The 26,754-nt window shown below is 52.3% G+C and overlaps 1 protein-coding gene across 1 annotated transcript in view; it reads left to right on the plus strand.

Moving 5' to 3' along the window:
• The window catches only part of TAF4 (TATA-box binding protein associated factor 4), a gene marked incomplete at its 5' end in the record, with an annotated part of 70,186 nt that continues 43,432 nt past the window's right edge, over positions 1 to 26,754 (plus strand). Inside the window, one exon of the mRNA XM_029219870.1 lies at positions 1 to 457. Coding sequence (XP_029075703.1) covers positions 1 to 457 — 457 coding nt within the window. The remainder of the gene's footprint in view (positions 458 to 26,754) is intronic.

The raw sequence follows: 26,754 nt of genomic DNA on the forward strand, positions 1-26,754 counted from the left end.
GCCGCGCCCGCCCCCGCGCCCGCCCCCGCGCCCGCCCCGGCCCCAGCGCCCGTTTCTGCCCCGGTGCCCGCCGCCAACAGTCAGCCAGGGCCCGCCGCCGCGCCCGCGCAGGTGGTCAAGGCCGACTCGCCCAAGACTGCGCTGCAGCCGGCGCCCCCGCCGCCGCAGACCCTGGCGGCCAGCTGCCCGGCCGGCGCGGGGGCCGGCATGATCCTCGGGCCAACTATGCAAGGGGCTCTGCCCGCCGCCGCCGCCGCCGGCCTCCCACCGCCGGCCCCCGGTACCCCCACCGGGCTGCCCAAGGGCTCGACCAGCGCGGTGACCCAGAGCCTGCCCAGGACGCCCTCGGCCACCACCGGCGGGATCCGGGCCACGCTGACGCCCACGGTCCTCGCCCCACGCCTGCCGCAGCCGCCGCAGAACCCGACCAACATCCAGAACTTCCAGCTGCCCCCAGGTGAGTGGCCGCGCCGCCGGGCGAGTGCGTTCGTGCCTCGCAGCTGGGCGTCCAGGAAGTTGTCGGGCTGGCAGGACGCGGAGGTCATGGGCCCTGCGTGGGCCTGCTGCTAGCGGGGGTGCGCCTCTGCCCCGGCGCGGGACGGTCCTGGGCATGCGAGTGTGTGTGCGGGTGTGTGTGTGTGATGTGGCAGTGGGGGCCTCCTACCTGGTGCAGTGCTTGGCTCCAGCTTAGTCCTTTGCGTTGCAGAGCTTCTCTGCCAGGACTGCCAGTCCAGCGAGCGGGTCCTTTGCTCCCTTCCTGGCCCTGCGTGCCCCTGCCCAGTCCCCGCACGGTGGAGAGCAGTAGCAGCTGGTGCTCCGGGGACAACTTACTGGGTTGTTCAGCCTGGGCCTGTGGCTTTCCCATGCTTGGCACTTCCCTCTCTGATTTCTGGGATCAGGCATGTGGTCTGTGTCCTCATTGAACTCTCCTCGTTTATTATGGTGGGCTGTGATTGGTGTCCCCTGCCGGTGGGCTAGGGACCCCCCTTTCCTGGTGAGGTCAGCGGAGTGACGCCCCCTCCACGAGGCTGGGCAAGGCTGCACGGAAAGCTTTCGCTGCCCTGCTGACACCAGGATGGCAGAGTTCCCAGGTGAGCCTGGAGGAGTCGCGGGGCACACAGCCTTCCTGGTCGGAGCCCTTGCCTCACGCCTGCTCTGCAGCCGTGTTTCAGCACTCCTCGTAGGCACGGTGTCGTTCTGCACGGTGTCCGCACTTAGAGGATGCCGGTTACCTTGATTATTACCAGTGAAGTCAGCGGTGGGCACGTGCTCTCCCATCAGCGGGTCCCTCGGAGGTACAGACGGTGCAGGAGGACCGCGAGCCTCCTTGACCCCACGCTCCATCTCCCGTCATCTCGGCAGCTCTTTAGGTTCGCCAGCGAAAGGTCCCCCACAGCATTACGTGTCCCGCTGCTTTGTTTCGGGCTTCCTGGGCAGAGAGAAACTCCAGCACTGGAGGCTCCCTGTCTTCCTTTCCATGCCCTCCGCCTCGCCTGCGCGGACTCGGAGCGCTCCTCCCCTGCTGTGTAGTAACGTGTGCCGCCGTACAGGAGTAGTAGAAACAGCACGTCCTGTGCCTGTGTCCCCCATGCTTTCGGAAAAGAACGGTTGGTCACCTTGAGAGGATTTCAGCGTCTTGGAAGGAAGGATTTGCTGTCAAAGTGCTGTGAGGTTTGGAGCCGTGGTGAAGTCTGGCAAGGACCTGATGTCACACGGGTGGGAGGAGGGGAGGCTCCAGCCAAGAGCAGCGTTTTTGGGTGGTTGTGGGAGCCCCCCTGCTGTGAGGGAAGGGGGGGTGTAAGTTACTGGAGATGTGCGGGCTGCCCCTTACAGCACAGTTTGTTTTTGAGTTTGTAGGAGGGTTTTATTAAAGGTTGTGTTTTGCTCATTATGTGTCTTTTGACCTTTTAGTGGAGGATATGTTTGATCTTCAGTAACGTTTAAAAGAGAATTCGTGGTTGTAGCACATTATGGAAAATGTCAAAATACTTTTTACCTACTTACTAAAATACCTCCTCATTGGTCCTCGGCACCTTCCTCGCTCCTAGCAAGGCCGGTTCCATGCGCTGCACTTTTGTTATTGAAAACTGGTGTGAGCTCGTCAGTAAATTTTGCGAGACTGGCGCGCTGTGCCTGGCTCCCAGGGCGGGGCGGAGGCCATCGTCGTGTCCCCCGTCCCCCCCCTCCCACCCCGGCCTGCCTGGATGGTGCCTGTAGGTGTGGCTGTTTGGGGTTGACTGGATCCCCTTGGTCTGGGCCTCTGCGTAGGTGAAGCCTTCGCTACCTTATTTCTTCTGGGGGGAGGAAGCTGTGGTTTGGAAAGGGCACCTCTGTCATCGTCGTTGTGATTGACCCTGGATTCCCTCTCATCTCCTGTGCTAGCGGTGTGTTAGAGATGTCTGCATGTGACAAGTAGGTGACTCCTTGAAGAAAATTGTAAAAGCGCTGACTCTTTGCCTGAGTTCTCACGAGTCTTTGCATTAGTCCCACGTGTGAGAGCTGAGAACAGCTCATGTTGACATTTGGGTGACAAATGCTGAGAGCTGTGCTTTAAAGGGGCCAAATGCTTTCTAGAAAATAAAAGATCCGCACTCATCTCTTCATGCTCCCCTCCCCCCACAGTCGATCTACTGATCTGGAGCGCTGATTAATTCTGCTCCTCACCTTAGTAACAGAAAAAGCACAAAAAGTATAGTTAAAATTACTACCAGTGCCCCACAGCAGAATGCCTTCTTTTAAATAGCACAGATTAGTTCTTTAAATCAAAGTGACAGATTACGAATATTCTAGTTACCTCGTATAATTGGTCAATCAGAAAATATTAAATTCTATTTGATGCTTCCTTTTCATTGAAATTTTTCATCATAAAAATGTACAAAGTGGAGGTGGAACTAACTTGTAAAAATAACTGTTGCTTGGATGATAACTCATTCTTGTTAGTACTCAGGCATTAGGGGTGGGCAGGGTTTTCAAAGCTACACTTAGGTGTCAAGTGAAGTAACAGACTGTTGGCAGTTGGAGTGTGGGTGAGAGAGGCCTGCCCCTCCCAGTGCCTTCCCTCCCTGTAGGTCAGAGTCCGAGGGGGGAAACAGAGGGACAGAGGTTTCACCGAGTCCCTGAGGGCCAGTCAGGCCTTGCATGTTTCATCCTCACAGCCACCGTGAGCACGTGTTGAACTTGGTTTCAGTAAACTCAGTCTCGATATTCCTTGTCAGGACAGGTTTGTAAAGAGACGTTGATGTTATTGTAATTAATTTACTCACTTAAGGGTACCAGAGTTTCAATTTTATCTGCTGTGGGGAATGTTAAGAACACATAAGCCTTCAGAGAGATTGTTGCAGCAAAGGCAGTGGACCCAAGAACAGTGAAAAGCACTAGTTAGTTCTGTACAGCTTAGAATAGTCATAACATCGAAGTAACATTATTATTATAGTTGAAAGGAGAGAAAAGTAATACGATACCAAAATTGGCGTGTGCGCAAATGGTTTCAAGAGATCTTTTGAGATAGATGTTACGCTAGAGATGCTTATTTCTAAAGGTTATCTTTTCTTGCATTTTCAGTAGTGTATGTCTGTCTGTTCTGCTTTCACAGAGAATTTGTTCTCCTGTGGGTCTAAGGTTTGGCTGAAGTGTCGGTTCTCATTCCGGGATAGAACACCTTTCCTCCATACCTGGGCTTCGGGAATGTTTGCATGGGGCTGGTGGCTTAAGATGGACACTCTTGAGGCTGCTGAGGTCTAGGGCAGGGGTTCCCGTCCTTGGTGAATAGAATTATTGGATAGTGGGGAAAGGGGAAAAAGAGTCCAGGGTAGCAGACTGTGCTGTGTGGACAGGGTTGAGTTCTGGGAAGGCTGATCCTGAGCCGGGTGGCAGCCCCAGAGTTTTGGGCTCTGGACGTCTGGTGGCTGACTTTGGCAGAAGTGCTTTGGCACAAGGGATGTTCTTAGAAGTTTAGATTTTGTTACTTGAGGGCACTCTTGACCTGGGACAGAATATATGGTTCTTTGGAGTCTCAGTTTCCCCAGGTGGAAAGTGAGCTTGACCATTTTGTGAAGCACTGTGAAATTGCATTGGGAGGAGTGGTACGCACCACTGTCAAGTAGCGTTTATTCACACGCTGTCTCAGCTTCATTATGTTTGTCACTGGTTTCCAAGCAGTATGTTGCTGTAGATGTAGCAAAGTCTAAAACACAGTTTTATTCCCATCAGAACCATGCCCAGATTGGACAGGTTCTCAGTGACCAGGGAGCCTGGTGTGGTGGCCAGCTCTGGTTCTGTGAGAAAGTTGCTGAGGTTGTCATCACAGGTGGGCCATAGACCTGGGGGACATGTCCTGGAAGCCATGGGGGACAAGGGGGTGCAGCTGTCTGCAGAGAGAGTGGACCTGGGCAGGGGGCTCACTTTAGGCCAAAGGCCTTCACTGAGTTTTTCTCTTGACATCCTTAGATAACAGTGACATTTGAAAAAAAAAAAAAACTTTTGGGGAGCTGTACCTGGCCAGCACTGGGCATTTTTGCTTAGCGTAGCAGAGGTGGTGTCTCTGAGTTTGCTTCCACACCGCTGGCTTGGAGGCGAGGCCCGTGGCGGGCAAGCAGGCGGTCACTCTTCCTTTTTCTCTGTCCCACCTTGGAACCTGGCTGTCCCCATCGTCTTTAGGGTGGATGTAGCCGTCTTGGTGATGTGGACTGATCAGGATGATGTTGCACACGTAGGTGGGTGTCTTTCGGAGCTGGTGGTTCTCACGTTTTAGCAACAGCCAGGAAAGGGGTCCCTCAGGCCCTTCCGGGGTGTCTCTTCTCACTGCGCTCCAGGGCAGTGGGCCCTGTCCTTGTGGCGGAATCACCAGAGTTTGAAGAGACAACTTTCTGAGTACCACTGCATGAGGGGTGCGTCCTTATTTGCGAGGGCTCTGGAAGGAAGCAGTTGGGAAAGTGGTCTCCTGGCTAGGGGGTGGCTGTCTCGCCCCCCTAGCCTGTGGGGTGGAGCCTGGGCTCTGGCCGCTGCCCGCCCCCCGCAGTGGTGTTTGATCGGAACTGGAGCGGCTCGGTTCAGACCCCGCCCTGGGGGGAAGCGGCTCAGTGGAAAGAGCAGCGGTGCACCTGTCTGTTTCCTTGAAGTCGTAATGAGATGGCGGTGGTTCCTGACATGCTTCCCGAGCCCGTTTCAGTGTAAATGTAAGCTTTCCTCATCTTAAATGATACCTTTTAAGAAAGCTTTTTCATAAATCACTAGTCGTATGTGAGTTGATCAAAACATAATTAAAACCGTTTTTGAAAATCTTGAAGCAGAGATTTTGAAGGACTCTGGAGAAACTTGCCTGAGATTTGGGGTAATTTGCATAGGTCTCAGAAGCACTTTTCCTTGTCTTCGTGTTGATAGCAAGCAGGAGACTCAGATTTTCTTGATTGTCTTGATTGATTCAGTCACCGTTCAGAGCTCTCACCTCTGAAATTTGTCTCAGGCTGGAGGTCGGCAGCCTTTTATTTAATCAGGCCTTTGAGAGTAAATAAAACAGTCGAACTAAGTAAGAAAAGCAAAGGACAGGGGAGCTGTTTGCAGCAGGACCCTCTGCCCTGGGTGCTGTGCGCCTGGCGGGCGACTGAACTGTGTTGTTTCCTGCTGGGCCTGAGGGGACCCTGGCTCCTGGCCTGTAAATTACAAATGCACGCACTTCAGAGCTTCTTTCTTAGAATAATTGCTCTTTAATGCTCTGTGAAGTAGAGCAAGTGCTATAAAGTCCTGATTGAAAATTGGAAACTTTATATTTCTAGGGTAGGGCTATGCACGCTTTGAATAAGAAATTTTGAAATTTAAAAAATAAACGTATTTATTTTTGGCTGCGTTGGGTCTTCGTTGCTGCGCACGGGCTTTCTCTAGTTGCGGCGAGCAGGGGCTACTCTGTTGCGGTGCGTGGGCTTCTCATTGCGGTGGCTTCTCGTTGTGGAGCATGGGCTCTAGGCACGCGGGCTTCAGTAGTTGCAGCACGTGGGCTCAGTTGTTGTGGCTCACGGGCTCTAGAGCACAGGCTCAGTAGTTGTGGTGCACGGGCTTAGTTGCTCCGCGGCATGTGGGGTCTTCCCGGACCAGGGCTCGAACCTGTGTCCCCTGCACTGGCAGGTAGATTCTTAACCACTGCGCCACCAGGGAAGTCTTAAAAATTTTGAATTTTATATATCCTCGAATAGCTACACCAAGGAATTAAAACCTTTAGTAAACAAAGAGATACAAAAAATGTCCACAATTTAGATTCCTCCCCCGCCCCCATTTGAGAAGTGCATAGACGTCACCCCTGTTTGTCCGGCTTCCTTGTCCAGCTGCCTGCCTGTCCGTGCTGCTGCATGGGCGTGGATGGAGGCCGTGGATGGAGGCCGGGGGAGCTCCCCACCCTCCTGGCGTGGGCATCGTGAGCGGGGCTTGAAGCAGGGCCTGTGAGTGCAGAGCCCCTCTGCAGCCCTGTGAAGCTGAGGTGGACTTTTGTCCTTCCCTCCTGAAGTTAGAACCTGGATGGGAACTTTCTGCCTCTTCCACATGGCCTGGGAGGAAGGGACATGCACGCTGATTTTGAGCCCAAACTCGGGAGACGTGTGACCAGGTGAAGAGGAGGACGCGGGATATCCGCGCTGACACTGGGGAACTAGTATCCTCCAGGGCTTGTTTCCGAATGTTCTCTAGCTCTAGAGGTTGGGGAAATCCTAAAACGGTTCTTACGACCGTATCAAATTGGATGTCATATTTTAGAACTTAGGGGCAAGCGGTAAGAAGGTTCTAGCTCTCAAGTGACTTGTTTTGGGGGGGGTGGTCAGTGGGCTGAGTAGACACCAAGTGGACAGGGCGGGACTCTAGTAGCCAGGAGATCTAAGCCCTCCTCCCCAGTGCTGGGCGCGGCCTGCCAGGTGTGTGTCCGCTGGTCGGAGTGGCAGGTGTTGGCTGGACACTCCACAGAGGGCAGAGAGGCCTGTGGGGTCAGCGAGGAGCCTGTGAGCTTCGGGGAGGGAGAGGGCAGTGCACACCACTCACACGGCCGTGTCTCAGCATCACGGGGGGAAGGCGAGAAGGCAGCTTCTCCACTCCGAGACTTCGTGCTGAAGTATGTGGACAGCTGCTCAGGAAAGGAGTTTAAAGGAGTTTTTTACACCTCTCACAGGGGAGCTCACCTTCATAAGGTTTATGCAGACGGACGCTGGGTGGTAGTGAGCCCAGCACATGAGAGACAGGCCTGATGCGTGCCTGTTTGATCTGTAAAGATGCTGTGAAATAGTAGCATCTTAGGTACCACGACACTTACTTGAAGAATTAGAAAGGAAGCGTTCTTGATGGATTTTCAAATGTAACTGTGTTATTAAAATCCTTAGTCACTTGAAAATGACTCCTTTCCTCACCTGTTTTTTCTGATCATAAAATTAGATTTATTCCTTTAGGAAGTTTGGAAAGAGAGGGGCCCTGTGGCCCACCTTCTCCTGCGTGAGTCTGGAGTGCAGCTCCCACCCCTCAGTGACCTTTGAAGTTCCCTTTGTCCGCCTGGTTCCCCACTGCCTCGGGCCAACACTTCGTCGCAGGCCCCTGTGACAGGCTGCTGTGCTGATGTGCACTGGCCTGTCATGAATGACCCTTAGGTGGCTGTCCTTGTGTCCACTCTGTGTGCGTCTGCTGGGCTGAGCACTTTCAGGTCTTTGATAAAGATTGTCTTCTGAAGAGCTCGACCATTTACGCTTTTGAAACCATGGTTTTTAGAAACGTGGCCAAAATACGACTCTTTAGAAATCGATAGCGTTCTAAAGACTTCTTTAGACAGTTGTATCTAGTTTTACGTCACATTTTTTTCAACCAAGTGAGGTTAATTAAACCCCTTGATTGGTGGAGGTGTTGATGGAGAGGGCGGCCCGATCACACTCATGCTTTCCAGGTGTGGACTGAGCCAGTGAGCCAGGCTGCTGTGGTGCCGGGGTCCAAGCTGGGGGCCCCCAGTTCCACAGAGCCCCTGCTGTCAGGGTGCTTCGTCGTGCTGGGCAGCAGGCAGCGAACGAACAAGCGGAGCCTCGGCAGGGTTTCTCACCCTAAGTTGATGGAGGAGTGGACGAGGGACCAGCAGGTGCCGCTGGCCGGGAAGGCCTTCCGAGCAGACGAGTGAGACCTGGGTGATGAGAAAGGAGCCACGTGCCACCCGGGACCTGGGTTCAGGCAGAGGAGGGAGCCAGTGCAGGGGCCCGAGGGCAGGTCAGGGAGAGGCTCCTGGGCCGGAGTGGGCGAGCGGGGGTGGGGGGGCCACGGGGGATGGGTGGGGGCTGGCTGGCTAAAGAGCCGTGTAGCCAGGTGTGCTGGGGGTTTGAGTTTATTCCAGGTGCGCTGGGAAGGCTTTGGAGGGTTTTCGGCAGCGCAGCGGTAGAATCCGAACTGCGTTGTGAGAGCACTTTGTGTCTGTGGCCAGGGGTGAGGTGGCCAGGGCAGGACGGGCAGCGTCCAGGCGGGGGCAGGTAGCCGGGCCTGGGGTGCCGGCGTAGGGTGGAGCGCTGTGGACTTGCTGATAGGCTCAAGGCCAGGGAGTCCCAGAGGGACTGAGATTCGGGACCACAATGACACGGGAGAAGGTGGAACGTTCCCTGGGTGGGCAGTGAGGGTGGGGACAGATGTGTGTGTTTGGACACGTTAAGTTTGAGATGCCTATTCCCAGAGGAAACATCAGAGGTGGGTAGTTAAATATAAGGCAGGAGCTTGCGAGAGACGTTGGAAGAGGTCGGAATTTGGGAGTCATGGCATTCGATGGGATTTTTGGTTGTGGACGGTCACCCCCAAGGGAGCCTCAGTGTAGACCCAGCGAGTGAGGGCTGCCTCCTGGGAGAAGGTGGGGAGTGGGCAGCCCCCTGCTGGGGCGGAATTGGGGCGGGCAGAGGGTCAGGAGGAAAGGGTGGCCCTGAATGCTTCTTTGGGGAAGAAAGACATGGGGCACTTCTTTTAAGAGTGTTTTGTGATGTCGGACGTTTGTCATTGAGGGAGTGCCATTCCCTGGCCTTTTTGCCGTTTTATTTATGAAAATGGCTTAGAATGAACATCATTACTTTTGACACGGTGCGTGAGTTGATGAACTCAGGTGATTTGCAGTCCTCGACTTCCTGCCATGTGCAGATGGAGGGATGCAGGGGTCTGTAGGTTTCTGGAGCCGGTTGGTCCTGTGAAGGTGACCTCCCCTGATGAAGATGCTGAGACTGGAGGTGAGTGGCTTTTCAGGGACCCGGCGGCCAGTTACCGAGGGGCTGGGCCCAGAGAGAGGCCGGCCGGCTAGGCCTCCAGGGTGCCTGCTCCTTCCTGTGCACCCCTCATGGCTGTGCCGACTTGAAACGGCTGATGCTCAGGGACCAGGCTTTTCACGGGGAAGATCCACATGGCGAGAGGCTGTTCCCAGGGTGAGTGTGCCCGCCACCCGTTCTGGAGACGCAGGTGCGGGAGGGCGTGGAGTGCCCGGGCCGTGGGCTTCTCGGGGTGGCAGCAGCTGTGCTTTGCGGTCCCGGCTTGGAAAGGCCCCTCACTGCGCCCGCGGGCTCTTCTCTGCACGGGCCACAGGTGCTCCGGTCGAGGCCACCTTGCTGGCTGGAAAGGGTGAGCGGTCAGGAGGCACCCTGGCCTTGAGGCCCAGGACCTTTCTCCTGATGGCAGAGGCCGTGGGCTCCTTCAGCCTGTGTCCGGGGGCTGTCTTGGTGGGCAGTCAGCAGCCCTACTCGTGGCCCCGCAGGCCAGGGCAGTGGTTTGAGAGCTGGGCGCTCGTCGGTCAGCAAGCACTAACTGAGCACCAGGTTCAGGTCCGACTTTGTGCTGAAGCAGTGTGGTCCTGTCCTCAGGGAGTGCCTTTCTGATGGGGTCGTGTTGCTGAACCACTGTAGGTCAGTGCGTGAGGGCAGGAGTGGGCCGAGTGTTATGTCATTTCTGAGATGCAGTGTCATTAGCCAGTCCCTCCCCTGGTGTAATTTCTCAAAGTAGAGGTTCTGTCTGTTATATTCAGTTCTGGAGGCTCCAGAGTTTTCTCTGCTGCTTTGGACTGATTAGATAACAAGTCAGGTCTGGTGCCACTTAGTTATGTGTTTGGCAGTTTAAGAAACTCAGTTCAGAATGCTCACTTTGGAAGTCCTCGGGTGATGTAGTAAAGATAGCCTACAGCTGGGCCACGGGCAGGCAGGCAGAGAGCCCTGAGCCAGAGCTTGTCAGTGATCGTGCGGGTCTTGGCCTCGGTGCCTGGCCTGGGCCCTCGTGGACTGACCCCTGCTTCCCTTCCACGCTGAGCAGTTGGGAAACGGCTGCCTGGTGCCGCCTAGCGTCCTGGTCCTGGAGCTGTGGGGGCTTTGCAAACGCGCCTCCGCGGGGGGCTCTGAGGCTGCGCTTGGGGGTGCTGTTGGCTTGGTGACCTCGGGGCCGCCAGCAGAGTCTCCTGGTGTGGGTGTGGGCTGCCGACCCGCTGGGGACCTGCTTCCCTAGAGACAAGTGTTGTGTCTCCGGTCTAGCCTTAGCAGGGTGGGACAGGTGAGTGCAGGGATGCGTGGGCACGGGCAGAGCAGGCGGAGAGTATCTGGGCTCCATTCTCCGGGTCAGCACGGCCGGACGGCAGGAGTACACCGTGTGCAGGAAGCAGGTGGGGTGGGGCCCGGTGTGAGCCCACTTTCGAGGCTGTGCAGGGACACCACTCGGATCTGTGTTACCACCTGTGTTGTGCCGTGTGTTCCTTCACGCGCGAGCTTTCTCTAGTGCGCTGAGCGGGGGCTACTCTTCATTGTGGTGCGCGGGCTTCTCATTGCGGTGGCTCCTCTTGTTGCGGAGCACGGGCTCTAGGTGCGTGGGCTTCAGTAGTTGTGGCACGTGGGCTCAGTAGTTGTGGCACGCAGGCTGTAGAGCGCAGGCTCAGTAGTTGTGGCATGTAGACTGAGTAGTTGTGGCTCGTGGGCTCTAGAGCACAGGCTCAATAGTTGTGGCGCACGGGCTTAGTAGTTGTGGCACGCGGGCTCTAGAGTGCAGGCTCAGTAGTTGTGGCATGTAGACTGAGTAGTTGTGGCTCGTGGGCTCTAGAGCACAGGCTCAGTAGTTGTGGCGCACGGGCTTAGTTGCTCTGCGGCATGTGGGATCTTCCCGGACCAGGACTCGAACCTATGTCCCCTGCATTGGCAGGCGGGTTCTTAACCGCTGCACCACCAGGGAAGCCCATGCCTGCCTTCTTCCTCATCAGCCAGCGCCCGGGTCACAGCCGTACGTCACGGCCGCTCTTCGTTTTGCCGAGAACATCACTCTCCGGACGCTTCTGCCCGTCATCAGGCGCCAGCCCCTGCGCTGCTCCTGGACCCTGGCGTCTGTGGCCCCCAAGGCCGAGCAGGCCCTTCCTCAGGACTGCATGTCTCGCGTGTCTCTCACTGAGTCCCAGCAGCGGGGCAGGTGGCTCTGAGCCCGTACAGGTGGGGCTTCCTGTGGGTTACCAGTTGGTTTTGACTGTGGTCTCGTTAGCAAAGCAGGGACACCTGAGGGCAGGTAGCGTGGCTTGTGTGTTGCTCCTCTTTGACCTCAGCATCAGCGTGGCGCTTGCGTGGCGTACGTGCTCGCCGCTGAGTCAAGGAGGCTTGGGGGTGTTTGTGGTCTGTCCGCTCAGTAGACAGGCCGAGACTTCAGGAAGCCGTTGGTGGAGACCAGTGGAGGACAGGATAAGTGTGTTTGGATCTGAGATGTGTAGACGTGAATTAGTCATGGTCTCTGGTCATGTAACAGTTTAATAAGCACCTGTGACACCCCTGGCAGCAGAGCTGGGTCCCTGCACACCTCCCACGTGACTGTCTGGCCCCCACCTCTCCGGCCGCGGCAGCTGTTGTCCCCACTCGTGGCCACCACACCCTCGTTTCCCCTTCCTACCTGCTTGTGGCGTCTTCCTGAAGGTTGCTGAACCGTGTGTCTGGTTTTGCCATAACTTTGCAGAGAGAGCCGTGCTGTGGGCCGTCTTCTGGGACCTCGGCTCCTCGGGTGTCGCGGTGCAGGAGTCGTCCTCCTGTAGGGCGGGCGGTCCTTTGTCACCTGGGGACCCCACAGCTTCTTCAGCCCCGGTCACCTTGCTGGGGTGTCCAGTGGGGGAGCAGGGGGCACAGTCCTGTCGCGGGAGGAATCGCAGCCCAGGAAGTGCTGCCCCTTCCCAGCAATGTGTGGGATATGCTGAGCTCCAGTGGGGGAGCAGGGGGCACAGTCCTGTCGTGGGAGGAACCGCCAGCCCAGGAAGTGCTGCCGCTTCCCAGCGATGTGTGGGGTATGCTGAGCACAGGCCAGCTATTTGCTTATGGAAACTCACGCACTTGCTTCTAGACGCTTGAGTTAGGGTTGTCCACTAGATGCCCAAGTGAGTGTCGGCGGGAATTGAGATGTGAGTCAAATTCAGAAGTGGGTTCAGGGCTGGGGACCTGGAAGGGAGGGTCCCTGAAAGAGGGATGGTACTTTAAACCAGGGGGTCGGTGTGCTCGCCTGGTTTGGGGGACGGGCAGGATAGCCAGGGAGGAAAGAAGCGCCCACAGATGTGTTCTGAGACCTTCTGACGCCTGATGGCGGAACAGGTGGATGCAGCTGCAGAGGAGATGGGGGAAGAAGGGGGCCCTCGGGGCGGGGAGGCAGGTGTGGGGTCAGGAGTGTGTCAAGGAGGTGAGTGTCTACACCTGGCAGGGAGGTGAAGACGGAGCTGCCCTTGGGCTGGGCCCTGGAGGCTGGTGACCGGAACGGGCCAGCCTGGGGGAAGGTGAGAAGGGCCCTTGGGGTGTCAGGACAGTGCTTGGGGACTGTCGGTGGGGCACATGCAAGTGGAGTCTCAGGAGTCTCAGTCTCTTTGGTTGTTTCTGGGCTTGTTTCTGAAAGATGGGAGATTTTAGAGCGTGGCTCTCCAGTGGAAACGTGACGTGAGCCACACAGAAAGTTCAGTTTCCAGTAGCAGTTAAAAAGGACAAAAAACATGAGTGTATGACAAGATGAAAGTAATAATTTTAACATATTTTGGCCCACTGTATCACGCCGGGCTGTCACCCGTGTCCAAGTCACCCTGAGCTGTTGGTGCGCCTGCGGACTCAGCACAGCCCCTCCTGGCGCTCGAGGTGGCTCCTGGACGTGTACCTGGGGATGAAGAGTGCAGCGGGGGAAGGAGGGTGTGTGGTCAGGCCCTGGAGGAGGTTGCTGGGGGCCGGGCACTGAGCTGGAGGGCACTGAGCCGGAGGGCGGTGTGGGGGCAGGCTGAAGACGGTGCGGAGCCAGCCCTTGGGGTGGGGAAGCGTGTCAGGAGCTGCAGTGCGGGCGGCAGTGTGGCCGGAGTGGGGAGGGCTGTGCAGGAGGCAGGTGGGAGCGGCTGGGCTGGATGGGGGGGGCCCTGCCTCCTTCCCTGGGGGCGGCGGGGAGGGGGGCCGTGTGCGCTGTGGCCTGCCTGTGGCAAAGCACTGGGTCACCGGGAGAAATCGGGCAGTGGGAGCGCCCAGGGTCTACCAGGGTGGCCGCGGGGCTGACGGGTCAGTGATTGCTCAGCGGCAGCTTTTTTGAGAGTGAAAGGAGGACACGGATAACGGAGTTCAGACAGGAGGGGGAAACCATTGCTCTGGGTGGGTCAGCCCCATGGGGCTGGGGGGTGCAGCCCGTGGCGGGAAGAGGCCACGCTGGCTGGCGCTTGGGGTCCCCCGTGCCCACCCCACCTCGCTGCCCGGGGGCTGACATCCTGCTGGAGCCGTTCTCCAGGAGCTTCCAGGGGGAGGCTGTGGCGAGCACGCCTGTCTCTGCCCGGGGGCCCTGACACACTGGGCCCCAGCCGCACTGAGGGCCTGGACCTTCAGCCCAGCGTTGCCATCTCCGTGCCGGTCGCAGGACCTCGGGTCTCCTGGGGTGGGTGCCCCCCGGCCCTGCCGTCGAGCCTGCACCCCTGGACACTCCAGTTCTCCAGGTTGAGGACAGTGTGCTGCTGTTCCTGTGGGCACTTCGCCCCTTCTTGGTAATTTCGCGCCTGTGCTCTCTTTCTGAAATTCCTTTTACTTTGTCGGGAGCACTGTGTCGTGTCTGCGTGGTTTGCTCTTGTGCGTTCTCCCTGGTTGTGGGTGCCCCGTCTCCCCAGCTCTCTTGAGTTGCTTTGTGAGAAAGGAAGCCCTCTGATCCTTGGCACGCAGGACAGCGATTGGCCCGTAGCAGGTGTGCACGCCCCTGTCCTGTAGGAGCCTTCCCTGAAGTGTTTGGTGGTCCTGGCTTGTCTGAGCACGGCATGAACAGGGAGGGGGTCATGCTCGTGCCTCGGCACCCCTCGTCTCTGAGTGATCAGGTGGGACTAGGCGGGACTTCTTGATGCCAGAATGTTCTCAGTGTCTTAGGAAAGGATAATCCGACTCTGAGTTTTTCCTGCTTAAAGCCTGGACACGTGGCTGCTGTGCTACCCAGACTCCCCCAGTTCCCGTTCGTGGTCCCTGCAGCAGGGACCTCCCTCCCCGAGCCCTTGGGGGCAGTGCTGGGCAGACCCCTTCCTGCCCCTCCTCCTGGAGTCTGCTTTTCCTCCTTCATTCCTTGGTTCTTAGTTTCCTGACCAGGAATCGGACCCAAGTCCATGGCAGTGGAAGCCCGCATCCTAACCTCTGGACTGCCAGGGAATTCCTGGAATCTCCTGTCCTTCTATTCTCTCCTTCTCTTGGGGGCTTGGGACCACTTAGGTTCATTTATTCTCGGTTTAGTGGGTCTTGGTGGGGGAGGAGATTGTTCCACTGGTCAGACAGCCACCCAGAGGCTGCTTCTCAGGGGGGTTTTGGGGCATCTCCCTGGACTCTCCAAGTACTAGTAAAAGCAGATTAAAAAAATATATTTATTTACTTATTTATCTTTGGCTGCATTGGGTCTTAGTTGCGGCGTGCAGGATATTTTGTTGTGACACGAGCTCTTCATTGTGGTGGGCAGGCTTCTCTCCCGTTGTGGCGTGCGGGCTCAGTAGTTGCAGCTCACGGGCTCTCTAGTTGAGGCACTAGGGCTCAGTTGCCCCTAAGCATGTGAGATCTTAGTTCCCCGACCAGTGATCGAACCTGTGTCCCCTGCATTGGAAGGTGGATTCTTAACCACTAGACCACCAGGGAAGTCCCCAAAGCAGATTTTTTTTTTTTTTTTTTTTGCGGTATGCGGGCCTCTCACTGCTGTGGCCTCTCCCGTTGTGGAGCACAGGCTCCGGACGCGCAGGCTCAGCAGCCATGGCTCACGGGCCCAGCCGCTCTGTGGCATGCGGGATCCTCCTGGACCAGGACACGAACCCGCATCCCCTGCATTGGCAGGCAGACTCCCAACCACTGCACCACCAGGGAAGCCCCAAAGCAGATTTTTTTAAAGACAACTTTTTTAGAGCATTTTTAGTTTCACAACAAGTTAAAAGTATAGAGATTTCCTATATGCCCCCGGCCCCCACACATACATAACCTCCCCCATTATCCACACCCTCCACCAGATGGTGCATTTGTTACAACTGATGAACCTGCATTGACACCTCATCATTGCTCAGGGTCCATAGTTTACATCAGGGCTCACTCTTGGTGTTGTACATTCTGTGGGTTTGGACAAATGTATAATGACATGTATCCACCATTGTAGTATCACACAGAGTAGTTTTACTACCCTCAAACTTCTCTGTGCTTCACCTATTCATCCCTCCCTCCCCCAACCCCTGGCACCCACTCATCTTTTCACTGTCTCCATCATCTTCTCCAGAGTGTCGTAGAGTTGGAATCATATGGTATTGTAGTTTTTCCGGACTGTCCTCTTTCACTTAGTAATATACACTTATGGTTCCACCATGTCTTTTCATGGCTTGATAGTTCATTTCCTTTTATCACTGAATAACATTCCACTCTCTGGGCATACTGCAGTTTATTTATCCATTCACCTGCTGAAGGACATCTTGGTTGCTTCCAAGTTTTGACAGTTGTGAATAAAGCTGCTTTAAACATCTGTGTGCAAGTTTCTGTGTGGACATGAGTTTTCAGCTCCTTTGGATAAATACCAAGGAGCAGAGCTGCTGCATCATATGGTAAGAGTATGTTTAGTTTTGTAAGAAACTGTCAAACTGTCTTCCAAAGTGGCTGCAGCGTTTCACATCCCCACCAGCCGTGAATGAGCGTTCCCGTGGCTCCACATGCTCACCAGCATTTGGTGTTGTCGGTGTTCTGGATTTTGGCCATTCTGAGAGTGACGTAGTGGTATCTCATTGTTTTAATTTGCACTTCCCTGGTGACATATGACGGGAAGCATCTTTTCATGTGCTTATTTGCCATCTGTATATCTTCTTTGCTGAGATACCTGTTTAGGTCTTTGGCCCAGTTCCAGTTGGGTTGTTTGTTTTCTTACTGAGTTTTAAGAGTTCTTTGTATATTTTGATTAACAGTCCTTTATCAGATGTGTCTTTTGCAAATATTTTCTCCCAGTCTGTGGCTTGTCTTCTCATTCTCTTGAAGTTGTCTTTTGTAGTACAGATGTTTTTAGTTTTAATGAAGTTCAGCCTATCAATTTTCTCTTTTATGGATCGTGCCTTTTTTTTTTTAAATTTATTTTAAAATTTATTTATGGCTGTGTTGGGTCTTCGTTTCTGTGTGAGGACTTTCTCCAGCAGTGGCAAGCGGGGCCACTCCTCATCGCGGTGCGCGGGCCTCTCACCATCGCTGCCCCTCTTGTTCTCTGCGGAGCACAGGCTCCAGACGCACAGGCTCAGTAATTGTGGCTCACGGGCCCAGTCGCTCCACGGCATGTGGGATCTTCCCAGACCAGGGCCCGAACCCGTGTCCGCTGCATTGGCAGGCAGACTCTCAACCACTGCGCCACCAGGGAAGCCCTGGATCGTGCCTTTAGTGTTGTATCTGAAAAGGCATCACCAGACCCAAGTTATCTAGGTTTTCTCCTCTGTTATCTTCTTGGAGTTTTATAGTTTGCAATTTACATTTAGGTCTATGATGCATTTTGAGTTAATTCCCGTGAAGGGTGTAAGGTCTGTGTCTAGATTCATCTTTTGCTTGTGGATGGGTGTCCCGTGGTTCCAGCACCATTTGTTGAAGGACTGTCTTTGCTCCATTGTATTGCTTTTGGCCGTTTGTCCAAGATCAGTTGACGACATTTGTGTGGGCCTATTTCTGGGCTGTCTGTTCTGTTCCATTGATCTATGTGTCTATTCTTTCCCCAGTACCACACTGTCTTCATTACTATAGCTTTTTTTTTTTTTTTTTTTTTTTGCTGTACGTGGGCCTCTCACTGCTGTGGCCTCTCCCGTCGCGGAGCAACAGGCTCTGGACATGCAGGTTCAGCAGCCATGGCTCATGGGCGCAGCCGCTCCGCAGCATGTGGGATCCTCCCGGACTGGGGCACGAACCCGTGTCCCCTGCATCGGCAGGCGGACCCCCAACCACTGTGCCACCAGGGGAGCCCTACTATAGCTTTTCAGGAAGTCTTGAAGTTGGGTAGTCAGCCCTCCTACTTTGTTCTTCTCCTTCAATATTGTATTGACCATTCTGGGTCTTTCGCCTCCTCTCCGTGTGAACTTTAGAATCAGTGTGTTGATACTCATGAAATAATGTGCTGGGATTTTGATTGGGAATGTGTTGAATCTACAGATCAAGTTGGGAAGAACTGACATCTTGACAGTATTGAGTCTTCCTATCCATGAACATGGAATATCTCTTCATTGATTTAGTTCTCCTTTGATTTTAATTCATCATTGTATGTTAGATTTATATCTAAGTATTTCACTTTTTGGGTGCTAATGTAAGTGGTATTGTGTTTTTAATTTGAAATTCCATTTATTCATTGTTGGTTTATAGGAAAGCAATTGAAATTTTTTTTTTTCTTGGTTGCGCCCCGCGACATGTGAGATCTTAGTTCCTCGACCAGGGATAGAACCTGTGCCCCCTGCAGTGGAAGCGTGGAGTCTTAACCACTGGACTGCCAGGGAAGTCCCGCAGTTGAATTTTATATATTAACCTTGTATCCTGCAACCTTGCTATAGCCGTTTATTAGTTCCAGGAGTTGTTTGTTTGTTGCCAGTTCTTTTGGATTTTCTGCATAGGTGATTATATGATCTATGAACAAAGACAGTTTTATTTCTTCTTTTCCAATCTGAATACCTTTTATTTCTTTTCCTTTTCTTGCACTGGTCAGGAGGACTTCCGGTTGAAAGCAGTGGTGAGAGGGAACGTTCTTGCCTTGTACCAGGTCTTAGTGGGAAAGCTTTGAGCTTCTCATCATGAAGTATGATGTTAGCTGTTGGTTTTTTGTAGATTATCAAGTTGAAGAACTTCATTTCTGTTCCTTTATTGAGAGTTTCGATCATGAATAGGGGTATTTGGGGAAGAGTCATCGGGGAGCAGCCTCCCTGGGACGCTGGAGGAGCCCTCCTGGCAGGGAAAGCCTGAGGGAGACTCCTGCCCTGTCCAGGCCTCGAGATGGACTGTCACTCTTCTCAGTCCCCGAGGGAGTCCAGGGTTCTGAGAAGAGCATTTCTGGAACTGGACCCCCCAAGGGCAAGCCCCCTCCTTGGCCTGGGGTTTAGGTGACAAGCGCCAGTGTTGCTGCCCAGGGGACCTGGCCCTGCCCGAGCCCCCGGGGGCTTTCGGGACTTTCAGGGGTGATTTTTGGTGCTTGTGTTAGAAGGCAACCCTCCCCAACCAGGGGTGCCCCGCTCTGGGGAGGGGGTGGGCTGGTGGCCACACGCTGTGGGTGGGGAAGAGGGAAGTGTCTGCTGGGCGGACGTGGCGGTGGGGGCAGGGGCCGAGCCTTGGTGGAGGGTGTGAGGTAGGAGGAATAGTGGGTCTGGGGGCTCCCCGGGGAGCATTGGCCTGGGTGACACTTGTTCATCAGGCAGCCCCTGTGCCTGAATGTCCTGGTGAGGGATTCTGGGTGCTGTATTGAGATGGTAAATCTCTGGCTCCCCTGACCGTGTCATTATCCATATGATCGGAATTTGATAGCAGACATTTATGTTCACCGTGCTCTTACCATGGAAACCAGGGGTCACTTTTCCTGTGGCAAAGCCTGACATGTTCCAGAGCAGGTTCAAGCACTTTGGGGTTGGATGTGGTGTGAGTGCTGCCTTTACAGCAGAGAGGAGAAGGGCTTGGTATCTCAGCATCGTGGGCAGGTGTCCCTTTTGTAAGATTTTACCACCCCACTTGTAGGTCAGGTTCTCTAAAATGAGGCTGTGCCTCTGAAGGTCTCCCTGAGTGTAGTTTCAGACCAAGAATCCACCGAAGACATTGTCCTGTTTTGCTTGGTTAGGGTTTTCTCTTTCCTTGCACATGAACTTACAATTTCCTTTTCAGGTTTAGGGTTCCCGTTCTAGGGGCAGGAAAGTAAGGCGAACACAGTGGGTCTTCCCTGTGTAATCTCTAGACTCTCACCCCTGCTGGGGAGGAGTGTGAAAATCCAGTAGCTTTAGGAGAAGCCCACGCTCTCAGTGCCTGCTCACTCTTGGGGCAGGCCTCCTCTCCAGAGCGGGTGGCATCCCAGGGCTGGGGCACAGGCTGCTGGGTGGCCTCCCGAGGAGACAGGGCGTCGGCCCGCCCGCCGTGGGATGGCAGGCACTGGATGCAGAGTCCCGGGAAGCGAAAGTGCGTCCCACTCGTAGTGACACTGAAGTCACCGTCCTAAAAGCAAAGAGTAAACGTAGAAAGCAGGTGGCGATCTTTCTACCTGTAGCTTAGGAAAAGATTTCCTGGGACACAGGTGGCTGAACCATCGAAGAAAAGATCAGTAAACTGGATTTGAGAATTAAAGGAAAACTATTGCTAGCTGACAGACAGTGTTAAGAAAATGGAAGGCAGGCTGTGAAGTGAGATGAGCTTGTGTCCAGAATACAGCTCAGTAGTCAGAAGACAGCTCTGTTCAGAAGGGGCAGAAGTTTGGAATAGACACAAGAGAAGTTACAAAAATGGCCAGCAAGCACATGAAAAGTCATCAGAGGAATGCAAATTAAGCCCCCGTGGGATACGTCTACTGCTTCCACCTACACCGACGCAGGTAGAACGAGAAGGACCGACCGTACCTCCTGTGGGTGGATGTGGAGATCGTGGAGCCCTGTGGGGTGTGTGCCAACGGGGACAGCCAGGCAGGCGGAGACAGCTTGGCAGCTGCTTGAAAAATGCGACATGTGCTCATGGTATCCAGCACCCCCTCCAAGAGAAGTGAGACGTGTATCCTCTTGGGGCTCGCTGGTAGCGTTGGCAGCAGCCCTGTTTGTAACAGCCCACGCTGGAAGTGACCTAAGTGTCCACCAGGTGGTGAGCGGAGCACGCAGTCTGTCCACATAGTGGGACACGACTTAGGATACAAAGGAATGGAGTATGCCACGTGCCACGATACGGAGGGATCTCAGAGTCGTCCACCAAGTGCGAGAAGCCAGGCACAGGACCGGCTATGATCCGGTTCCATTTATGTGAAATTCTAGCAAAAGCTGTGCTGTGAAACAGTGGTTGCCTGGTCAGGGGTGATGGCTGTGTGCAGCCCAGAGGCTTTCTAAGTTGATGGAAATGTTTCAAACCTCGATTATGACAGTGGGTGCACAGCTGTATGCATTTGTCCAAGCTCACCAGGTTGTACACTTTAAATGGGTATATTTTGTTCTTTGTACACTGTGTTTCAGTACAGCTATACAAGAAAAGTTCATGGTGCCTCCTTTTCTTCCTGCCTTGGTGTTGCATGATGTCCCGGGGGAAAGAAGGGTAGTTGGAGCTGAAGTTACAATCTGTGTTCTCGTGTATTTGTGTAGGATACCAGTGTCTGCCCTCTCCTAAAACCAGGGTGCAACAGAGCAAGAAGTCGGGACTGCTGGTCAGGGGCTTCTTTGAAACGGCTTAATTGCCCTCTGGGTCTGATACTGGTTACTTAGTCTCGCTTTCCTTATTTTTAAAATAGAGAGCTAGAGCACCAGGAAGCCATTTGCCTGAGCTAAAGGGCCGCTTATTAGCTGTGCCTGTGAGGAGTTACTTTCCCCCTGGAGACCCCGGGGGCAGTGCTGTGTCAGGCACCGACGGGACCACCCACACAGATTCCATTTTGCTTCTGTTGAAGTGGAAGCATCCGTCTAGTCCTCATTGGAGGAAGCTGAGTGTCCGTTGGGGGTGGTCTTCCTCTGGGCCTGCCTGTCCCAGAAGTGGCCATTGTAAGGTATAGCTTACCTCCTCTGTATTTGCAGACCAACAAGATAACATCTGGTCTCCAAATACATACCCATCATAGAACATTCGATAAACACAGAAAAGTATGGGAAAGGAATGGTTAATAATCTGTATTTCTGTCACCAAGAGGTCATAATTATCTCTGACACGTTGTTTCCTGATTTCCAGAATTTCCCAGGTCCATAACTGTTCTCTGGTAAACATGATTTTAGTGGCTGTGCACCTAAGTTAACGTTCGTTCAGTCTTCAGTGCTAGCCTAGTGCCAGCCGTGTGCCACGCCTGTCGTGTGTGACGGGGACCCTGCCGAAAGGGGAAGCTGTGCGGGGGTGGGCGTGAGCACGAGTGGTGTGAGCAGCGGAGGGTGGCCTGGCGGGTTCCTCACCTGCCTGTCTGGGGGGCTCTCGGCACCTGACACACCAGGTGTGTCTTCACGTGTGTGTCTCCTCGCAGCCTTGGCTGCATCTGGGATTCGTCTCCGTGTGTCGTAAGGCGAGTGAACCTCGCAGCGTTTCTGGAGGTGCCTCTTTTTTCGCTGCCTCCCGTCTCTGCACTGGGGGCCGTGGGCCGGGTGGGGCGTCTGGCCTCCGCTCCGTGCTCGCTGTGTCCTGTGCTCTGGGTCCCAGGCCTGGAGGCGGACTTTTCCCAAGGAGCCTGGGAACGGTCTTTAAAGGAAAATGGCTCTGGAAACACCAAGGGCTGGGGCCAGGTCGTGTGTCCTGTCACTGTTGTGTGCTCTGTGAGGGAAGGGAGCTCCTGTCGGTGTTTCCAACATAGCAGGTTCCCCCCCATAAATTCTTTGAAATTATATTTGTATCTCTTCTCTTGCACGGAGCATCTTGAATCCTGATCATATACACATATTTATCACTTGGCTTATTCTACCATATACTTAGAGATAGTTTCAAGATTGTAAGAGTAAGACTGGAGTAAAGTTTAAGGCTTCTTTGCGGTTCTTTGTGTGCTCAAGACTCCATTGAAATTCTTTTTTGTGTGTGTTATGCTACCAATTTGATACATGGTTTAGATTTTTAAAAATTTAATTAATTCATTTTTATGTATTTATTTTTGGCTGCACTGGGTCTTTGTTTCCGCGTGCAGACTTTCTCTAGTTGCGACGAGTGGAGGCTACTCTTCGTTGCGGTGCGCAGGCTTCTTGTTGCGGTGGCTTCCCTTGTTGTGGAGCACGGCCTCTAGGCATGAGGGCTCAGTAGTTGTGGCTCGAGGGCTCTAGAGCGCAGGCTCAGTAGTTGTGGCGCACGAGCTTAGTTGCTCCACGGCACGTAGGATCTTCCCGGACCAGGGCTTGAACCCGTGTGCCCTGCATTGGCAGGTGGATTCTTAACCACTGAGCCACCAGGGAAGTCCCCATGGTTTAGTTTTTTTTGTTTGTTTGTTTTGTTTGACTTTGTTTTCAACTTTACCTCCTATTTTTTTGTTTGTTGTAATTTTGTATCTTGAATGTGTGAAACATTTTCATGGTAGGAAGGCTGAACTCTGTAGAAGCACTTTTCATCTCTAGTTCTGCCTCTCTTCTTCCCCTAGAGGGATAATTTAAAAAATTTTAATTTTCATTAGTTTGTGGGCCATCTTTTCAAGTATGTCTTTTTGTAAAAATAAGTGTGTGCACACAGATGTTTTCTTTTTCCCCCTTTTTCTTACACCAAAGGTGGCGTATACATTGACTTGAACCTTGATTTTTTTCTGACAGTATAACCTAGAGATCATTTTCTGGTGGCATTTTATTTTAATTGAAAAACTAAGTTTTATATCTAGTACACTCTGAGAAGAAATTACTTTTAGTAGTGACACCTTCCTGCATAGTTCAAGCACTAAAACGTAAACGTAGTTTTGGAAGGGAATGGGTTCAGAAAGGACATTAGACCTTTCCCTGCATGGTCAAAAGCATCCATAAGCATAAGACACCTGTGCCGGGGAGGGTCGGGCTGCCGGTGGAGGCTGGTCCTGCTCGTGGAGGTGAAGCTGTGTGGTTCCCGTCCAGTCTGCTGTGTGCTTGGAACGGGGCCTCAGCTTCCCGGGGTGACGCAGAAGCCAGGTCCATGGTGTCTGAGGGCCGAGGGGCTCATCTTTAAATACTCGTCAGCACACATAAAATCTTTTGAGGGAGGGTATGCTTTCCATACAACAAAATGGACCCATTTTGAGCGCAACAGGTTGAGTTTTGAGAAGTGGGTGCCCTGTCTGTCCACCGTCATGACCGAGATGCAGGTCGCTCGTTCATCCCTAGCACACCCTGGGCCCAAGCAAATGTTCATTTTGCTTTTCTGTCACTGCCGTTTGGTTTTTGCCTTTCTAAAATTTCATTTGTACGGGATCGTACATCACATGCTTTCTGGTGTCCGGCGCTCTTCCCTCTGTGCATGCTTTGAATTCATCCACGTGGCTGTGTGTATCCGTGACGCTTTGTTCGTGCCGAGCAGCGTTGCACGTTTGGACACACTGTACGTTAATTCATTCACCAGTGGGTGGGCAGTGGGTCGCTTCCCGTTTTTGGCTGTGGTGACTGATGCTTCTTTGAACGTTACTGCCCGGGCTTCATGTGGATGTATGTGTGGACATCCTTTCCTCTTGGGTGAATATCAGGGGTGGAATTGCTGCCTGTGTGGAAAGTGTATGTTCATTCCCGTCAGAAGCCACCCCCCACTGCTTTCCTGAGGGGTCGGCCTGCAGTGCACGAGAGTCCCTGTGGCTGCACGTCGAGCCAGCGCTGGGCGTGGGAAGGCTGTTTCATGTTAACCGTTCTTGTGGGTGTGCAGTGGTATCTCATTGTTTATTTTTTAAAGTCTGTTTTATTGAGGCACAGTTTTCATACAGTAAAATTTACCCTTTTCAGGGTATAGTTTTGTGAGGTTTAGCAAGCCTAAATTATGTAGCCATCACCACAGTCAAGAAACAGAACCGTTCCAGAGCCTGGAAAACATTTTCCCCTTGCCCCTTGCCGCTTGCCTTGGTAGTTAGCCCCTCCCCCACCCTCCCTCCGCCGTGTCTCTGTGACTGTGCCTCTTCTAGAATTTTATGCAAATGAAATTATACAAGAGTAGTCTTTTCTGCCTGGCTTCTTTCACTGAGCAGAGTGCTTCTGAAATTTTCCAAGTTGTTGCGTGCATCAGCACATGCCTTTCTGTCGTAAGGTAGTATTCCACGCTGTGGATACGCCCTGCACTTTATTCATCTGGTTACTGGGTGGTGGGTATTTGGGTTTCCAGCTTTTGACTATGAAGAATAGTGCTTCTAGGAAGCTGTATAACTGAAACTAACACAATGTTGTAAATCAACTATAGTTAAATTAAAAAAAAAAAATATTGCTTCTATAAGCTTTGCCTGTAAGTCTTTGTATGGACATAAGTTTTAATTCCTCCTGGGCAGCTACACAGGAGTGGGATTGTTGGGTGTGGTAGGTGAGTATTTAACTTTTTAATCTGCCAAGATGTTTTCCAGAGTGGCTGTACTATTTTAGATTCCCACCAGCAGTGTGTGATGGTTGTTTCAAATCCCTGCCGTTAATATGGTCAGTATTTTAAATCTTCGCCGATTTCGTGGGTGTGTAATGCTGTCTCGTGATGGTTTTAATTTGCGTTTCCCTAATGACTAATGTTGTTGAGCATCTTTGCACGTGCTTATTTTTCATTTGCGGATCTTTCCTGAAGTGTCTACTCAGATTGTTCGCCTGTGTTTTTTTGGTGGTGTTCGTTTTGTTATTATTCGTTTGGTAAGAGTTTTAAAAACATAGATACAAGCCCTTTATCAGATAGAATTGTTTTACAGATGCTTTTTCTTCGTCTGTGTTTGCCTTTTCATTTATCTAACAATATATTGCAAAGAGCAAGTTTTCAATTTTAATGAAGTCCAGCATATCAGTTTCTTTCAGTGTTCACATTATGTCTTATCAAAGGAATTTTTGCCTGACCCAGAGCACAAGGATTTTCTCCCGTGTATTCTTATAGGGTTTTTATGGTTTTAGCTTTTACTCAAAATCCAGGTCAAGTTCATTTTGGGATAGTTGTAAGGTAGGGGGTTGAGATTAATTTTTTTCCGCATAGAATATCTAGTTGTACCAGCCCTATTTGATGAAAAGATCTTCCTCTCTCTGTTGAATTATCCTGCCACTTTTACTGAAAATCAATTGACCATGTATGTGTGGCCTTTATTTATGGATTGTATTCTGTCGCATTTATTTACCTGTGCAATACAACAGTGCGTGATTGTTGTAGCTCAGTCATAGTAAGTCAGTCTTGGACTCGGGTGGCATGAGTCCTCTGACTGCTCTTCTTTTTCAGAAATGTTTGGGGGTACTTGGGTCTTTTGCGTTTCCATGTAAGTTTTAGAATCAGCTTGTCAGTTTCCACAAAAAAGTCTTCTGATATCTTGCCTGGGATTGTATCGAATCTGTAAACCAGATTTATGATAATTGACATCTTAACAACATTGGTGGGACTTCCCTGGCGGTCCAGTGGTTAAGGCTTCACCTTCCAATGCAGGGGGTGTGGGTTCAATCCCTGGTTGGGGAGCTAAGGTCCCACATGCCTCATGTCCAAAAAAACGTAAAACAGAAGCAATGTTGTCACAAATTAAAGACTTTAAAAAATGGTGCACATCAAAAAAAAATCTTAAAAACAAAACCAAAAACATTGGCTTCTGATCTATGAACATGGTATACCTCTCTGTTTATTTAGGTCTTTCAGTATTTCTCTCAGAATTATTTTATAGTTTTCAGTGTTTATGTCTTTAATATGTTTTGTTAAACATATCTTTAAGTATTCATATTTTTATGCTATATAAATGGTACTTTAAAAAATTGCAGTTTGGGCTTCCCTGGTGGCACAGTGGTTGAGAGTCTGCCTGCAATGCAGGGGACACGGGTTCGTGCCCCGGTCCGGGAAGATCCCACATGCCGCGGAGCGGCTGGGCCTGTGAGCCATGGCCACTGAGCCTGCACGTCCGGAGCCTGTGCTCCGCAACGGGAGAGGCCACAACAGTGAGAGGCCTGCGTACTGCCAAAAAAAAAAAAAAAAGCAATTTCCCATTATTTGTTGCTAGTATTTAGAAATAGTCACTTTTTAAGTATTGACCTTACATCCTGTGACTGTGTCTAATTCATATATTAGTTCTTGTAGCAGTTTTGTGGATTCCTTAAGATTTTTCTACAAAGGCAACCAACCGTATTGTCTGCAGCAAAGAGAGGCTTCCTTCTTCCTTTCTGTTCTGCATACCTTTATTTTTCTTCTCACTATATTGCACCAGCTGAGACCTCTAGTATAATGTTGAATAGAAGCAATGGGAAGGGACATTTTTGCCTTGTTTCCGATTTGGGGTGAATTGTACTCAGACTTTTTTCCATTAAATGTATGATACTAGCTGTAGGATTTTCATAGATGTCCTTTACTGGGTTGAGGAATTCCCTTCTATTCCTAGTTTGGTGAGAATTTTTGAATGGATGTTTAATTTGTCCAGTGCCTTTCTTCATGTATTGAGATGCTCTTGTGCATTTTCTTTTTTAGTCTGTTAATAAGGTGTTAACGTGGATTTGATTTTGAGTGTTAAAATCATGGCGCATTCCTAGGATAAACCCCACTTGGCCATGAA

The sequence above is a fragment of the Monodon monoceros genome, unplaced genomic scaffold (genome assembly GCF_005190385.1).
Source record: "Monodon monoceros isolate NGI ecotype Baffin Bay Population unplaced genomic scaffold, NGI_Narwhal_1 Super_Scaffold_13, whole genome shotgun sequence".
Classification (NCBI taxonomy): Eukaryota; Metazoa; Chordata; class Mammalia; order Artiodactyla; family Monodontidae; genus Monodon; species Monodon monoceros.